We start from the raw sequence: 18,192 nt of genomic DNA, 5'->3' as shown, positions 1-18,192 counted from the left end.
CTTTCACAGCGATTCTCACAGCACATAAGGGAAATTCCATTCTCTGTTTGCCCCTGGCAGTCCCTCCCTGATGTTCGATGTCTGTAACTGCTGTTTAACTGCTGTTCCAGCACCAAGCGTAAAAAGCAGCGTTGAAAGGGTTCTGATCAAAGCTTTGGTGCAATATGAAAGCGTTGTAGAGAAGCTCCTTATCGGATGGGTGCCAGGGATCACAGCCGTTGAATAGGTGATACCAGCTCCTGCCTGTGCCATCGGATATCATAGGAGGCCAGGAGAATGCCCAGGAATTCCCTGCTCCCAGGATCAGGGTGCTGGGGCCAGGCTCCAACCTTCAGTTTCCCTGTAAGCACCACCGCTTTGCTTTGTTACGATGCACCCCATCAGAAACACCAACAGAAGTCAACCAAACCCCCCAGGCAGGAGTTGATGTGGGCATGGAGGAGGTGGGAACGCCCTCCACAGCAAAAGCTTGGCCTTCTCAGGATTCCTCTTCCTGAGGACAACTTCAGTGTTTTACCTATCTCATAACATGCCTGAGCCACAGCTGTGACAGCCAAAACAAGAATCTTCAGACACCCAAGAAATCTGATCACTCAAATCTAACATTTATGAAAAGATTTACTAGCTATTTCAGCTTCATTAATTGAACAAGATATTTTTTTTTCTCTTTCATTTTCTTTTAGAGGTTTCCCAATATTAATAAAGATTTACTTAAAACAAAATGTGAACAGGAGAAACCACTGTAAAACTGGCATTTGTAGTAAATAACGTGTGTGTGTATTCTTACCCAGAGCCACGTAACCACTAAGTGGCACGTACATCAACGGTAGCTGCTGTTAGATGATCATAATTACATCCTCACTGGTAATAAACCGTACCTTAAAAGACACGTAGATGTTAAGTAAATCTTGATTTTAAAAGTTCCACTGTTTTTGACAGCAGAGATTCTAGTGTTCAATCCCAAGTGCCACCAGGGCACGTCTCATCAGCTCACTATGGAGCCTTACACAATTGCTTTGTTCTTCCAGTGAAGAGAAACCCCCAAATCCTGATGGGAATTGCCACTGGAGTGCAGGGAGCTCAGCTATTCACAGGCGCAGGCCTCATGCACTTCTATGTCAAGTAACAAACAAAAATACAAGTTCTCCCTTTCACGGGCACTAAGTGCTGAACAATCTTGGTTCTTTACAAAATCCTTCAGGGAAACAGCAGATAAAGAACTAAACGAGCAATCAGGCATCAATATTTATTAACACAAGACAAAGGAAACACAATCAATGCGTTAATGGAACACTGTCCAGCCAGATGTTAAATTTAAAAATGTATATCTAATCTAATTTTAAATAAATAAAAACTTTTTACATAATTACATAATGCTGTAATCTGAATTTGACAATGGTAAATAGGTTGACAGAAATTAAAGAAAAATTGCATTTAGGGCTAGAGTTGATCATTTTTACAACCTTTTTAGGACAGTTAGTATGACACATCTTAATTACATTTATTTAAACCAGAAATGCAGTGCAAATGTTAACGAAACAGGACTCGAAATTACCTGTACCCAACACATTTTGCTTAGGGAGTATTCATAAACAGTAAGACATACAAAATATTTTAGTTCCAACTGGTAAAAATTCCTAGTTTAAGTTTCACTGCAGCTGGTAGCTTGGAATCTGACAGACGGCAAGAGGAAATTATTTGTCCTCTGCAACTGGATAAGCTGCAAAGCCAAACAAGCACGGGAAGTCTGCTGCTTGGGACTCAACACTTGATTCAGCAGTTATGGAACAGAACCCAACTCTGAACCTGAACACGTGACATCAGAACCTTCAGTGGCCCTGCAAGTTTAGTGAAGTTAAATATCTCAGTTCTCATGTGGAAAGACACCAAGCAAGCATTTGAAAGTGAAATGGTCACATCTCTTGACAGCCCTCCCAAGACAATCAAATAATCATTTATCAGTTTGGAAGAACAAACTGACCCTGACCTCAAAGAGGCTAGCAATGAAAAATACTTAGCACTTAGTGCTGTACAGTTAGTTACCTCACAGGGATGTTGTAAGGATTAGGTAATATCCTCATCTACAGATGAAGAAACTGAAGGAGTGAAATGACCTGTTGAAGGCCTTGTGGCAAGTCATTAGCAGAGCTGGAGTTAGAAATCGGGGTTTCCAGATTCACAGCTCCGTACTTCTTCCTCTCCAACACTCTGTTTTTCACTGCACCAAACACAGACAAAAGCATTCAATGAAATCAAACCCAGCCAGCTTTATACATCACTTACTGGCAATCAAGAGTAGAATGTTATCTTGTTCTAAGGACAGGACTGTAAATTTAGTTCTCAAAGAAATGTAATATACCAGGAGAGAAAGATTAAGAGCACGCAGTAAGCTTGTGAGACAAAAGCCCAAAATTTGAGAAACTACCAAATACTTCTCCATATAAAGACCAAAGGAAAAAAAAAAGTCAGGTGTGCCATTCAAAAAAATTCCATTTCACAAAGTCAATTTGCCATGTACTGAGAATCTCTGATCAGATTAATGGATCCGCTTTTTATTTCTGAAAAGAAAAAAGGGAAGTACAATAAAGTACTAGATCTGCACTTGAAATCCATATCTGTGAACAAACAAGGGGTTTGTTGAAACAACTTCCCCAAAGCTTTAATCTCAGTAAGAAAATGGCCCTTTGTTGCTTTTTTCCTGAAATACACAACAACAAAGTGAAGCTGCACCGCAGTTTGCTTTGCTGTGCAAGAAAAATCAAAAAAAGTGGCTCACAGCAAAACAAGGAGATTCTCCACTTCACTGGCTGAAGAAGAACAACTTCAGTGCACTTCACACCAGAAGTAAGCAGCTGCAGTACCAACTGTATTAGTCACAGTTACACCTGTTGCTGTCCCTACACTGTGGCCAGTTTGTCAAAACCAAACATACAAACCTTCATGTAAAGGTATTTCAGGATGCATGTTGTAAGGAACTGGGCACCAGCGGCAGAAAACCTGTCACATCCATGCAGCAGCACAACAGCACGGAACTTTCATCTGCAATGCTGTCTCATTACAGGGGCAGATAGGGAAAAACAAACAAACTGATACACACTTATAAACCGAAGCGTTTGCAAACAACTCAACTCGAGACGTGCCGCAGAATCTTGCAGTTTCTATTTCAGCACTGAATACTTTCCAAAAATGTTCAGAACTTCCCATCTCCGTTGCAGTACTCCTGCCCTCAGAGCTAACAGAATGCATCAGGAATTGTTCAAGAACCAAACTGTGACTTGCTTACAGATCCGCCAGGTTCTGCGCTGATAACTGCCACAGGATCTTCAAAGCTCATCCTACAAACCTTTTAAAAACCACCTACAAATTTGGGACGAGGTAATGAGGAGCATTTTAATAACAAGTTTATTTACACTGTATACCGCATTTGACTCAAAAAACCCTGCTGCAATATCTGGTATCAACTCTCATTGCTTCCAAAATCATATTTCCTTAACACCCGTAGGAATTTAGAATATTATTCAGGATTACTTGAATAAAGGTTGTTCTGAGTCTGAGCTTAAACGCCATCTCTCCCTTCAGCCCAGCGTGCAGTCGCTCCCTGCAGCAGGAAGAACTTGGACCCGCTGCTCTACAGCTTCTGCTTCTTTTTGTTGACCAGTGTGAAAGCTAACACAGCATTCTGAAGGTTGGGATACTAACGTTAACGATGCGTTTACCAGAACTGCTGTTGCATTTTTGTGCCTCCTTCTGTAGTAGCAGAACTGCTCTCGGCCAAAACCCCAGAAATATCAAACTGCTTCCAGGGAACGTTTGGAAGGAATCTGGGTCATCATCTCCCAGCTTACAGCAGAGCTCATCTACTGTGATTCTTGCTATACCCCCAAGGGAACTGGATGGAATAATGACTGAACTGCACAAACAGTGAATTTAGCTGCGTGTTCATCCATAGGATTTTTTTCCTCCTTTAAACACGAGGTTTCAGAGTGGAGGCAGAGACTGTAACTCCAGTGCATCATTTCAGTCAAGCGTTTTGGACTCAGCACTGCGATTTCTACCAGGTTCAATGCAACTCTTTAAATATCTCAGCCTCGTTTAGGAAGATGTGCCTTTAAATCATGGGTTTCTATGTGCTACGACACGCTTCTGGCCAGCAATAAAAGACTACATACTGAAAGAAGAAAACTTGTGTGAGATCCTCATATCTCACATCAGCTGTCTAACCGAATGCAATTATGCTAAGGACCACAAAAGTTACTTGTCCTTAATTTCTACCTTCAGCTGTCATCATTACCCAAGTTAATTTTCTATCTAAGTGAATTATGTATAATAATATTTACATATTTAAAATATAGGCAAAATTCTTTTTTAAATTCAAGAAATATCTATCTGAATAAGTAACTCTTAGATTTCGTAAGTTATTGATTTGGTCATGGCACGATTTTAAATAAGTTGTGTGATCCCACAGAATGGATAGCTACAGTACAGATGCAAAGTACATTATATAGTAGGGAACTGCAGAACTCCAATGACCCTCCTCTTAATAGTTTATTATCTTAACTAAATAAACCCTCCCCTCAGAGAATCCTAAAACAGTATTAGATAAAAATACAAATATGTACAACAGATGAAAAAAGTAACACTACTGTAAAGGCCTTAGGAATTTTGTAGCTCACATGCTTGTCAACTTTGCATTTGCTATAAAGCTAATATTTCAGTAAACCGTTACGAATGTTTTCCATTGTCTACCACATTTCCTTTTTTCCACTGGTAGTTCATGTGATCTTAGTATCACAGGATGAGATGAAGGGAATATGGCAGCAATCTCAAACTTTATATCAAGTATTAGTAATTTTCACCAGCTTCGTTTCTACGGCCACCCTTTGTCGTTTGGTGGAGCCATCAAGTTTCTGAGCATCGCTCCCCCACACACTACATGTTATAAGCAACATAGATGGGGTCTAACTGGTCAGCCAGAAAACTGTCACGGAGATGCATCCGTTGTTTCTCCCCCCTGGAATTGATAGGAATAACGCCGGGATCAACCACCACCACCACTCCCACAATGAGATAATGCTCTTCCAGGACCACGTTTGTAACCAGAGGAACTAAATCCAGGGCCTCCTGTTCACAGCCACACAGCTCCACGACGACCACGAGCAAGTTGGTCCACGTGAATACAGCACTGAAAGTTACAAAGAGCAAACAAACAGAAAACCGAGTTATTTTCACAAATACAAAAATGCAGAGTTCCGAATTTTTTTCCTTAGATAGCATTTACCACCTGATTTGCATTGCATTACCAAGTAGCACAACTCCAACGAATACCCAGTGTCAGTGTGTCAAACATCAGTTCAGACACAAATCAATCTGACAAACGAATTAATTGCTGCCTTCACCGACTTAAATGTAATCACAGAACTGGAAATTGTAATTTCTATTTTGAATTAAGGCTTGTGAGACAAGATTCACAGTCAGTCAGCCCAGTATTATTTTTTTCTACGGATGGGAAAGGAGATGCATATCGAGATCACACCACTTGCTGATGGTAACACACACACACAAAAAAAAAGTATCTGAAAAAGTATTTGTCTATGTTTTGTGCTTATGTTTTTTTTTCTCCTTATTAAATCCTGCATCCTTACGCAAGCACTGCTATGTTCCATCTATACTAGGATGAATTCATTTTTCACTGCTGCTTTACCATTCAGCAATGCTCCTGTGCGTCCGAGATACAGACGTCTCGATATCAATTGGGTGGTAACGCAGCCCCCTCAGTTCCAGAGTTTCATCCAGTGCTCCAACAACATACAGAGCATCATGGCGCTCTAGAGAGGAGAAATCAGAAATGAGATGCATGCACACAACAAAAACAGGAAGAGGCAGACAATAAATGGGATTTGGATACTAGTCAAGTGTCTCCTTTACACAGATACGTTGATGAGAACTTATCCATTGCACTGTATGGGAGAAAACTCTTTATTTGAAAGATAAAGACTCGTTTCTGCCCTACCTCCGCTGGCAGCTGTAAGTTCTGTCCGACGCACAAAACCAAGGTACCCAGTCCGAGCCCAAAGTGTCTGAGCTGCATCTCCAAAGCTCAGACGAGTGTTGAAATGATCAGCTTGCAGGGTTTCGTTGTCGTAGATGGTGTAGTAGCCACTGGCTGTGTGTGGGCTGTTCACCCAAATCTGCAGAAGTGGAAAAACAGATCCGCAAGTTACAACAAAAGGGCATCTTCTGAGTGTTTAAATAACGCAAACGATAAACTAACAAGGAGGGTCTCGTTAGGTATGAACAAAGCTAAGGCCTTCCAGGTCCAAAAACGTTTCACATTTAGCTCAAACCGCCAAGCACCCTAAAAATGGATCTTGCAGATATCCTCTGCTAATAACATTAAAGTGAGGATATGGGAAACCTGTGGATTTTTATAATTTCAACACAGACTGAACATGTTGTGTTATTGAGATAAGCAGAGCAAAATATAAATTAGATTATTTGGAAGCCAGTCATACAAGCAGTAACGCTCCAGCAGTAATTCAACTTAAAGAGGCCCACAGGTATTGCTTACCATCAGCTTAGATAATCAAAGAGAGAACACAGATCAAGAAGCAGACAGCAGGAAAAGCTACCCAAAAAGTCACATCCGTGCTTACCTCTCCAAGATGAGAATCTCCAAGAGGCCCTTTTGTCTCAGGATTAACAATAACCACTTTGACTCCAGGTAAAATCTAAAGATCATAAGAAGGAATATGCAAATCAGTTTGCGAATTATCTTCACACACAGCTAAAGCACCAAGGCTGTTCATTTGTTTCCACAAAGGCATGGTTTCACCCATGGAAATCACTAACATGGATAGAACATGCTAGGGCACGTACAACGAAGCACTGTCAGAACAAAAGTATTTCCTGTCTGAAGAGCCACACGGGTAAGGCACTCTTCTCCATTACAAATCGAAGTAACCTTTCAGAGGAGCAGTGTAACCAACACTCCTCATGCTATGCCACGAGGCCACAGCTATCAGCTACACGTCAGCATCATGAGGGGAAGGGGAGAAATGTGAAATTACCTTCCCAGATTCCGAAAGCAGCAGACTTTGTGGAGCTCCCCTTTCCACTAGACGTACTCTGAAATTAAAGAAAACACAGTCAGGGAAAGAAGAGAGCTGAAATCTACTGAGAGGAGTGGTAGCTCAGTGCTATTACAACATTTTATAGATGAGTTACTCGTAAAGCAAACTTACTGTACCTGTCATGTCTCAAGGATTTCAGGTCTACATACACTGTGGTGGGATCAGGCCCAGAGGTTCCCTAAAACAGTAAACATTAAAAAATATATATTTTAGGCAACTTGTGCCCATGTGGGGCTAAGCTCACAGTGGAGAATCACACTCAGATTAGGAAGTTTGCATTGTACTCTCCATTGGTAACATGGAAATCTGATGGCAGTGACAGTACAGGCCCTAGAAAGCATTGCTGTTACCTGCAAACAGATAGCAACGTTGACTCTTGATCCAAAGGTGGTGCTTACAGCACGAGATGACAGGCCAATGTCTTTGAAGAGTTTTGAGAATGAATGAGTGAGAGAAACCCGTGGTCGTTCCTCTGCAACAACCACACACGTCCGGACACAGGACAGATTAATTCCTCGTGCCTAGAAAAGAGTGTGCAGATGAGTGCACAGGACACTGCGCAGAGATCTCATCCCCCTGAGAAAGTGACTTCTTGTGCTCAATGTCCTCTTTTCAGTTCCTATTTGTTACTGTAAAATATCTGACCAGAGCCTAAAAACATTGGTAGAACAAGATCATCAGCACAGCTCCTTTCCTCTGCTAGAGAACGTAGTGCCATGTGCTTCTGCAGAGCTTGTCAGCTAAGATTACACCTTTCGTTCCCTATTTATATAGATGGAAACCAAACCAAGTGAGAATGTGGAGCCATTTACGGAGGTTGCACTGAGCCTTTAACCAAACCAAGACCAGAATCCATTAATCCGTTATTACTTCCAAACCATATCATAAATGCACTGAACAGCATGAGCACTACAAACCCGTACGTTATTCTGTTAACTGGTGACACACCACAAGGCAGAGGGACTCTATGCCACCAACAGAACAAGACTGATCCTTAACCTTCTAGATGGAGCTCATAAATTATTTCAGTAAACCCCAAGCAGAAAACACCTCCAGCACCTTTATGCAGCTGTTTTTTCCTTCCTCTCATCCCCCAGGAGGAAACCCCTTTATTTAGCCAAGCACTTAACGTGTGTGCTTTACATCATGCACTGATCTGAGCCTTCACTGCAGACTGTTATATAAGCAATTCCTCCGCAGAGCATTTTGCTGCTGGCATCCTCTCTTCAGGGCTTGCCCAGCAGTCTCTGACACTCCTTGGCAATGTGCCCCCTACACTGCAATGCATGCACCTTACTCGATTTCAATCCTTTTAATTTCCTGGGGCTCCAAACATTCTTTTGTTGCTTTTGCTTTCTGAGCAAGCTGTGGGCAGCAGGCTTGTGCATCATTATGCGTTGTCTTTAACAACCGTGTCACTTCACTTGCTACAGCAGTTGCATTAATTTATGTGGCGCAATTGTCAAGAAACATTTCTCACCTTTAATGTTTCAACTTGGTTTCCAAGTCCCTTTGTGCACAGTTCCATGACTGAGTAGGAACAGAAAGTGTCCCTTATTTTATGCTGGCTAACAGTAGATAACCAGAGAGAAAGATTGGATTCCAGCTCCATAGGAGGAATTAAAATTGACTGGTGTCCAGAATACACACTGTGAAAAACATCAAAGAGAAGAATATATTTTTGTGTAGCAGGTAGCAATCTTTAAATTAATATTTACTATACTTTCATTTCGTCTTACATTCCTGATAGACCACAAGCAAGCTGTGGGACTCTGATCTGAGGCAAACTGATGATAGCTCCAATGCCCACATTCTGTAGCAACAATGTATTATAAATACAACTTACTTTACAAGAACAACAATTTATGTGCACACAAGCGTGCACACACTGAAAGCAAAGGAAGAGAATCAGCTCAACCACACAATCTACAGAAAGAAAATTCCCTTGCTGCAACATATAATCAAGAAAGAGAAGCATTCTGAAGCCAGTAATATTTGGCAGCACAAATGTGCATAATCAACATGGGATAACAACTTGCTAACCTGCAGGAAAAGGGAACATATTATTGTCAGTTTAAGACAAATTCTCCTCTTACTACAAGTTAGTCATTTTATAATGCCAAAATATATGCCTCATTACAGACATGGACTGCTAGTTCCCATTTAAAATCTACCAAGAGTTAACCTTCACCCTTTTCTCCCTCAAGGGTCCTACCTGCAAAGGCACCAGAGCACAAACCCTAGTCCACAGTAGGGGTCAAGACAAATCGCAATCTGCCGCGAGGAGTAGAGCTCACACTGGAGCTTGATGGCCCTGCAGAGACCACTCACTGCTGCGTGGGACATCTGCAACACCAAAGACAGAGAAACTGGATGAAATCCTGCTGAAATCTCACATCACAGTAAAGACAGGCAGGTAAGAACACCAACTGCCTTGATAGCATTTCTTCTTCCCTTATCTCCCACAGCAGATGCAGAGCATCGCAGAACCACATGAGCCAGAAACTGTGACAACAGCTACTGCTGAAAGGTTTTGGGCTTCTCAGACTCCAAACAGAGCTGATCATTAATGACACACTAAGGCTTTCATTTTTCAGTTTCATATCATCTTCTCTGTCAATTGCATTCCTATTTTGCTCTTAGTGCTGGGGGGAGAAGCAAAAGCACACAGCTGTGCTCCTCACACCCACTGCTCTCCTGTCAGCCTGCTCTCTGGTGGGAGGCAGCAGAACTCCTGATGCCCACTGTAGAGACCTCACTTTCTACATAGCAGAGCTGATTCTTCAGTCTGAAGTCACACTGCATTGCATGCAGGGAATTCACAGCTTTACTCAGAGAAAAGTACAGCCTTTATTTAAGCTACAAAGCCAGTTTTGGTGGAGGTAAGCAGGAGAGCTGGTCTGGATTATCAGCCAAAGACAAGACACCAAACAATTTGTCTTCTAGAAGCATTTTACTGTACCTTCACTCCTGTAAGCATGCCTGTTGTGGAAACACTAAAATCTAGATATGCTAACATTTCAGACGTAGGTGGTTTATAGATCTGAGAGAGCCGCTTCCTGGGCAAGTCATCTGTGCAAGAAAGAAACAAACATGTTTAATTTTTTATTACTAAATTAGTGTTTAAAAAAGAACAGTTTTCAGAAAGACTGAGGTGGACCATAAACCTTTTGATTACAACATTTTACAAAGATGACACACAGAACATAAAAAGAGTCTTGCAAAAATTCCCCTGGAAAAAGATATTCATTCTTTTCTGTGCATAAACCAAACATTTTAAATACATGATTTTAATTTTTCTTGAATTTTCTTAAACTCCAGAGCCAAGGGATAAAGCAAGACCAGGTATCAGGAGATACAATCAGTCCAGGAACATATTCTGCTTCTTATGCCCTCTGAGTCACTCTACAGTGCCAGACCAGGAGGCCAAGTAAATCGACCACAGCTTGAAACGCTGTCATCAAGGAATGACTGTTATTGCAATGTGGCTTTCCATGAAAATTATGTTCCATCAAAAGTCCAACAAACGGAGAAAAGAGATGAGCAAACAAAGACTTGGCTCCTATCTTTCACCATTTTTCTGAACATTCTAACAAAACCTTATGAGCCATCTGGTTAACATCTGGAATGGGGAACAGCCTCTCCCTTGGGAAGTCAATGGTAACCCCTGCACAGAACTTGAAAAAGTCTTCCAAGTCCACAGACCACACCTGTATCAATGATGGTCGGCCAGGTTTTCACATCTACAGCACCAGCTGCCTCTCTGGATTTCAGTAGTCTCATTAAGGTCTGGGTTGTGAGAATACAGGCAGCTTTGCTGACCTAAAAAGATAAACAATTGCTAATCAAGACAAAAGCAACTCCTTCAGATGTTATTCACTGCAAGATTTCATATTCACAGAATATATTTTACCACCTGCAGCCACCTTCTCCCTGGTCGACTCGCATGAATTGCTGTGGCTTTTCCAACACTTCTTTCATTAAAACCCCAAACTCAGATTAAAAAGCAAACAACCAGGGCAGAACCTTTAGAGCAAGTAAATTACTTCAACAGCCCAAATCTAACTTCTTCTCTGTTTATAATGTGGAGATATTCTGTCTAGATTACTGACTTGGAAAATAATCAATAGCAGGATTTTCACTCTCCAGTAAGGAGACGGGTACGAAATTTTAGGTAGCACCATCACATTAGTATCCCTCAGAAACAACTGTTCCATAGGAGGGGTGGTTCTCTCTTGCATCTTATGAATTAGAACACTGTCCTTCACCACTGTCATGTAAATACCGTAGACAGCTGTGTTAACTATTCAAATGGGAGAGGCTGAAACAAGAGTGCTCCAGCCACACTGAGGCCCCATTACTCACTTCCACGATCATTCGCACAGTGGGCAGAGTAGCAGTGAGGCTCTGAGCATGAGGTGGTCTCACGGTCACAGGGATGCAGCCAGCATACAAACAGCCATAGAACGCGGTGATTAGCTCAATGCCTGCAAGGACACGACAGGCTGTAGTGTACAACACCCTGGTGACACCAGCATTTCCCCTGAGGAGTTTTCTCTGAGCATCAGTTAAAATTTTCATTAGAAAAAGGTTCACTCCCACAGCACAGGTGTCCAACATAAGCAGACCAAACTGTTAGGTCAGCATGGCAAGGAAGCTAAGGAAGCTTGGGACAGGGGGCTGGGAAAGCAGAGAACACTGACCACAGCAAACCGTATCCACTGTTCAGGAAAATAATATCCCAGTGTTGAATGACTCCAAAGTCAGTCAGTTCAAAACAGAGTCTCTGGCAGTGGAAATACACAGCACCTCTCATCAGCAGTGAGCATTGTACACACGCCAAGTGATAAAGGTGTGAGCAGACAGACCACACTTCCCACTGTTCCCAACCTACTGCTGTGGAAGAGGCAGCTAGCAGAGCTGAAGGTGACGGCACCAGTCAGTACCAGAACCCACCCTGCCCTTTCTCACAGCTTTCCCTGGATAAACAGCTGCTAATTGTCATCGTGACTTCAGGCAAACAAGATCTGAACAGACCAGGAGCCAAGAGGTCTCAGTTAGGGCACATAATGCATTTCTCCAGCACATGCAGTGCGGTCACACATTTCTAGTAATCTTACAGTGAGTGTCATCATACCATAAGTTCTTTGATAACCACAAAAAAAAAGTTTTTATCCTAAGCATCAGGAGACAGTAAGATCCCTAGAGCTGAGGGCATCTCTCCAGGAGTGAGAAGGTACAAATCCACTCTTCCAAAACTAAAGAATCAATGCTGGAGTTGTGATACTGCAACTGCAAGACATGAGGACAGCCCTCTATGGAGTCAAAACTAGATCACCAAGTCATGAATCCCTGATATCTTGGTGTTTCAATGATCCCCCCTGGACTTCCAGATCTCAATGAAATTTCAAAGAAACACCACACTGCATTTTCATGATGGGATGCAGTTCTTTTTAAAGCTTGCTTACCAGGAGGATAAAGAAGCACCACATTGTCTCCTGCATTGAGATGTCCTTTGTCACAGAGCACTGATGCAATTCTCTCAGCTTTTTTGTGCAGCTGAAGGCAGGTGGCTGTACACACAGCAGTTCCCTTGAAAAGAGACAGAAGTGTTCCAACCACAGCCTCTGACACTTGTTTCCAGCAAGCACAGCACGTGTCAGTAAGACAGCTGCTGGAACCAAACCAGAAAAACCCAACAACCTTGCTCACTAGCATTAGTCTATAGCTACAAGTTATCAGTACCTATCTGCTGCTGGTGCTCACTGAGCTGTTTATCCACTACAATTTGGAAAAGACAGAAATAGAGTTAGATCTGTTCTAGAAAATTCTACCTTCCAGGAGTCAGTTCAAGTCTTCTTGCACCAGAACCTTGCCAGAATATACTCAACAGGGATACATCATTAAATGATACAGGAACCAGTGGGACCTACAAACACGCTCAGTTTTAAAATGAAGCATCAAACCACTGCGGGCATTAAGATGACAAGTGACCTGCAGGTTCAAAAGGTGCAACTTTAAGTTAGAAACCCTAGGGCAACTTCTGACAAAGAGGCAAAATAGAGGACACTGCAGTGGGCAAAGATGTTAAACACAGTCTCTAACTTGGGCTGAATAACATGCTGGACCTTAAAAAAAAACCAAAAGTGACTGTACCTTGGCATTTAACAAGAGGAAGAGCGCGTGGTCAGGAGTTGTGTGAGCTCTCCACTGTAACACCTCCGTCAGGAACTGGTGCTAAAACAAAGAGGCAGTAACTAAATACTAGTTTCTCTACTTAATCAATACTATTTAATACTAAAGAGACAAGTTTGTCTCACTTTGCTGCCTTGCATTCAACTGTAGGATAAACTCCTCTTGCATACTCCAGTTGTAAAAAACACTGATTTACCTTTTTAACTAAATCATTGTCTTCTATTTGACCAAGATCTCTTCCAGAGGCTTGAGCAATACGCTTCCCAGCAACCAGGTTCCCCACCATCACAGAGGCAGGGCCAACACCTGTTGGTTAAGAGCCACATAGAATCAGAACGCACTCACGTGCTATGAATGGCGTCTTTCAGTATTACCTGCAGCAGAGTAATGTTACAAACAAGCAAAAGCTGACAGCTCTGGAGGCCTCGTAGCAACTTATAACAAAGTGACTTTTCCTTTGGTCATATACGAGGCAGACTAAGTTTCCTCTACCCCAAAAATCAGACTTAACACAAGGAGAAAAGCTGCTGCTTTGTAAAGGAGGATTGAGGTCTGCGCTGCAGTCAGGACTTGTAATATAAACGATAAGGAGCTGGCCTAGAACTGCAATCTGTTGAACGCAAAGACAGAAAGGTTTTCTGCTGCTCCCAGGCACAAGTGAGAAGAGGCAATGAAATCTTGATAATACAGTTCAGAAGGCAGGGCTCATCTCCCACTCATTGGCAGATAGTCTCAATGAGCTCAGAAGTAGGAATCAGAATTCCTGACTGCCACGTGCCAAGAAAGGCATCAAACAAAGTAGCCATGGGCAACAACACAAGTCCCTGCTTCTAGCAAGCAGGACACTCAGTGTCACAGGCATCGTACAGCTTCCCGTATCTGAAGTAGTGAGCTTCAATTCACCAACATTAAACAAAAGGGACTCAGGTTACCTGGTTGTTTCTGCCTGGGTTTTGGCAAGTTCGTCACACACGTGTGCGGGCACATGAGGATGTTGCACGGGTGCAGAGAGCCCTCCAGAAAGTGCTGTTTAGTTTGAGAGATGTGGATCCCTCCCAGGGGAGTTTTTGGCAATGTATTAGCTGGCACAAGAGCAAGGCAATATACACCCACTTGGTGAATGCTGTCGATTGCCTACGGAAAGGAAATAAGGTCACTTGAATTTTTGGTATTACTGGAGATGGTGTAGATTTACAGGCTTCACTGCCATGCCACAAAACAAAACACTACATTTATAAGGTACTGAAGGAGCAGGGCAGTCACTGTCATTCAATTTCACCTGTGCAGCATTGGTTACTCTTACTCAGTGCTAAGAGTTAAGTGCCTGCTTGCATCCCTAATCCAATCCGTATACCAGAAGTTCATTTTTAAACTTTTCATGACTAAAATCTCAAAATATACCCAGTTGCTTGTGATCAAAATCACATGATTTTGATCCTAGGATTTTATCCATCTGTCTCTCCACTGTATCATCATTCTGTTCTTTTTTTGTCTGCCTCAGCACTCAGGCAACTAATACATTATTCAGGTTACCAGGTACTTCCCTGATTTCTCTGCCTAGTTTGCATACCTCACCACATTCCTGCATGCAGCTCTCAAAGTAAGCATTTGCCATTTGTTCCACTTTCTCAGGACTATGCTTGTTCAGCTGTTTCAACTATTTTCTGTTTACTGCCTTTCTGTTGAAAATATGCCTTAAAGATAAGGCCAACTTTAAAACCTGGCTTTGAACACTAGCAAGATCTAATACAGTAGCAGAATTACTGCGTTTGAGCACTAGATCTGCTTTGCAGTGTTGAGAGGCAATTGTGTTTCTCTATACAGCCACTGTGTAGCACAATGCTGATAAATTTGTCAGAGCTTATTCTTTGTTGCAGCCACTTTCCCAGGACCTTCAGGACACAACAGAACAGCTTGTACACAGCAGATGTACCCAGCTTGCAACCTTGTAAAACTACCTTGTGCCAAGAGGCACAAGACCATGCTCTTTGCATGTAGGTCATGCTGATGGCCTCTGATCTGCCCACACACTGAAAAACTGCACAAACTCCCCTTGTCCACCTTTGTCACTGGGCTTACCTGCAGCACTCGACTCATCCACTGAAAACTGTCCTCCTCAGATGCATCTGGCCTCTGCTCTGCCACCACCACAATCCTCTCATCGTAGAAGACAGATACTGAGAATACAGCAATCCTAAGGACAACAGGAGAGCTACGTTGGCAGGAATTCTGAAATACTCCTCAGCAGCAGTGACCAGAAGAAAATAAAACTTTTTCAAAAAAAAAAAAAAAAAAAAATCCTCACAAAGAAACCAAACCCATGGGGGCAAGTACAGAAAATAAAATATAAGACAGCAAAACAGTCACCAGGCCGATTAATGGCTGAGCCAAAAATACGTTTACTTCAACTGACTTACCAAAATAAACCAGTTACTGGAGAAAAGTGGGAGATCATACTGAAGATCCCATTTCATTATATTATGTGGGGAAGCTTAAGGAAGGGGCGAGTTTTAATTTACTAACCTTCCTCTGTAAACTGTTTTTATTGACTCTACTGCCAACCCAGTTGCGACAATGTCATCAGCATTGTGCCTCCGCCCACTGACTGTCAGCAATCCATCCATTTTTCCAACCACAAACACCAAACTGCCCTGAAAGATAAGAAAGGTACCAGTTGGTGACCCACACGTTTATATATAAAGCAGACACAAATTCCAGGATTTGCATATTCTGCAACTCTTACTGGTCTCAGTAGCTAGATCAACAGAATTCTCTCTCAATTATCTTGTCACTCTCACCAAGAAACCACATACACACATTTCCAAACACAAATGCTCTTCTTTTAAACATTCTAGGCCACTAGCACACGCTCACACAAGCTCAGAAGCTATGTTACGTACAGGTCCAACAAAGCCCAGCAAGCCAGAACGGACAAATGGCACATCACCCACTGGAGAGCCAGCTGAGTTCAGAGGAATAACCTGCAACAGAAGGGAGGACGTTGGAGGCAAAGTGGATTTGCCTGAGGCTGGAAAAACACGCTCCCATGATTCAGTATCAAGAGCTGTATTGTATGTGAGTGAAACAATAAGGAGGAAATCCCTGCTGCAATCATTTTAGCACCGTGAGGCATCCTCACGAAGGAGAAGCACAGAAAATATTTAACCATAATGAGTTTTTCTGGGTTTCTCTTCAAAAGCCGACATTAACACATAAGTTACAAAAACAAGAGAACATCCAAGGTTTGTTCTTAAGAGGAAATCAGGGAAGAAATATACACTCTGCTGTACATACCTCAAACGTATTCTTTGTCAGCCCTGCCAGCCCGTAATACATCATTCCTCCTGCTCTGGAGCTGACACAGATTTCTCCAATCTCATCTGTTTTACACAGCTGAGGTGGTCCATCGGGTTTCACTATACACATCATTCCTAGGACCAACCAAACAGAGTGATTCTTTCCCCAACACGTTCCAGAGCATTCTCAGACATCCTCAGGAGAGACTCCCATGTATTCTTACCTCCTGGCATCACGTGCCCAACATCCTGAACAGTGAGTGCAGAGTTTTTGTCTTCAGTATTGACACGTATCACACCAAAACTCAACCCATTCATGGACAGTATGGCTCTTCCAGGCAGAGGTGCCCCAGGAACCCCGGGCCTTTGAAAGACACAGAAGTCAATACGCCAAATCACACAAAAGATATCAAAGCACCTGAAGAATGCAAACTTCAGTGTCTGTTCTTTGCATAACAAATTTAAACTGTAAAATGGGAGCAGAGATGTCCTCTGGTGAGAACCAGGCATCAAACTCTAAGTAAGAACACTTATTCTTGGGCAAATGCGAATCATCACGTGAATCACAACTCTTCTTCCAGGTCTTTAATTTAACCTGTGTTAAATACCAGCTCACGGGTGATTACAGTGCTACTGATTTACAGAGGGCAGCAATGGACACAAACAGACTATGAAAGTGGCTGTATAAACTCATATTGATTCTCAACTCAGAAAGCAGTGCAGAATTCTTAAAGGTCCTGTTGAGATATTGCCCATCTTAGAGAGAAAAAAAAACAATTTAGCTACTTGAATACCCTGAGTACACACAGTAAATGTCAGTGGAGCTTATTACATGCTGAAGTCAACTACGACCAACAGATGTGTGAACAAGCCTTAGCCAGCATCACTTAATCTAGCAGATAAACTGCAGTGCTGAGCAGCCATTACCTTCGTATTGCAATAGTCATCGCTTCCGGAGATGTGGCACACGGACAAATTGCCTCTGGTTTAAGCCCGTGACTCTGAAACAAGCTCAGGAAGGCATCGCATGAGGAAACAGACCCTGGAAAAAAAGAAATATTCAACTATAATCTCATATATAGTTTTTTAAAGTCTCCAAAACTGCCTAGAAATAAGTGCAGCTTATTAGCAGAGAATATGTACAGTATCACTACTAAAAACCGTAGGTGACATCTTGTAAGATATCAGTGTCTACTGAACAGGACTTGTGATAAACCAGGTCTGTTTTTCTGCTCCGCAATGGGTTAGGAGGCTTGTTTTTAATAAATAAAAAAACCCAACACATTAATAGTACAAAACAAGAATGCAAATACTTTCCAAACTTCCAACAGTATGCAGACATACACAGACTCTGTCTCCATGCAGTGGTTGTAATCAAAAACTGGTCTAACAGTATTCCAGTCATCCCTGCCAGTTAGTATGACCTAGACAAATACTTTTTTATGCCTCTTAGCTAGCCATACATGAAGTCTAAGAGAGGTGGAGCCAGGCTTCACCTTCTCAGTTCACAGATGAATTGCTTTCACCTGTGCTCTCATATCTGTCCAGGTCTTCTCCCTAGGTGCTCAATC

General features: G+C 42.2%; 1 protein-coding gene across 4 annotated transcripts in view; it reads right to left on the bottom strand.

Moving 5' to 3' along the window:
* Positions 1–1,232: 1,232 nt before the first annotated feature.
* The window catches only part of DIP2B (disco interacting protein 2 homolog B), a 60,860-nt gene continuing 43,900 nt past the window's right edge, over positions 1,233–18,192 (bottom strand). For all 4 annotated transcript variants that reach the window (XM_042838273.1, XM_042838272.1, XM_042838275.1 and 1 more), the window contains 22 exons: positions 17,549–17,663; positions 16,846–16,985; positions 16,620–16,756; positions 16,226–16,306; positions 15,849–15,976; positions 15,405–15,519; positions 14,258–14,459; positions 13,522–13,631; positions 13,287–13,367; positions 12,599–12,722; positions 11,496–11,617; positions 10,841–10,952; positions 10,093–10,202; positions 9,346–9,476; positions 8,611–8,779; positions 7,481–7,651; positions 7,247–7,308; positions 7,068–7,125; positions 6,654–6,728; positions 6,011–6,188; positions 5,702–5,825; positions 1,233–5,182 (listed from right to left, as the gene is read on the bottom strand). In XM_042838273.1, coding sequence (XP_042694207.1) covers positions 4,930–5,182; positions 5,702–5,825; positions 6,011–6,188; positions 6,654–6,728; positions 7,068–7,125; positions 7,247–7,308; positions 7,481–7,651; positions 8,611–8,779; positions 9,346–9,476; positions 10,093–10,202; positions 10,841–10,952; positions 11,496–11,617; positions 12,599–12,722; positions 13,287–13,367; positions 13,522–13,631; positions 14,258–14,459; positions 15,405–15,519; positions 15,849–15,976; positions 16,226–16,306; positions 16,620–16,756; positions 16,846–16,985; positions 17,549–17,663 — 2,798 coding nt within the window. In that variant the 3' untranslated portion in view covers positions 1,233–4,929. The remainder of the gene's footprint in view (positions 5,183–5,701; positions 5,826–6,010; positions 6,189–6,653; positions 6,729–7,067; positions 7,126–7,246; positions 7,309–7,480; positions 7,652–8,610; positions 8,780–9,345; positions 9,477–10,092; positions 10,203–10,840; positions 10,953–11,495; positions 11,618–12,598; positions 12,723–13,286; positions 13,368–13,521; positions 13,632–14,257; positions 14,460–15,404; positions 15,520–15,848; positions 15,977–16,225; positions 16,307–16,619; positions 16,757–16,845; positions 16,986–17,548; positions 17,664–18,192) is intronic.

The sequence above is a fragment of the Centrocercus urophasianus genome, unplaced genomic scaffold (assembly GCF_019232065.1).
Source record: "Centrocercus urophasianus isolate 14NV4802_14NV808 unplaced genomic scaffold, USGS_Curo_1.0 seq_75, whole genome shotgun sequence".
NCBI lineage: Eukaryota > Metazoa > Chordata > Aves > Galliformes > Phasianidae > Centrocercus > Centrocercus urophasianus.
The sequence above is the reverse complement of the archived record's forward strand: the minus strand, read 5'-3'. Positions and strand labels throughout refer to the sequence as shown.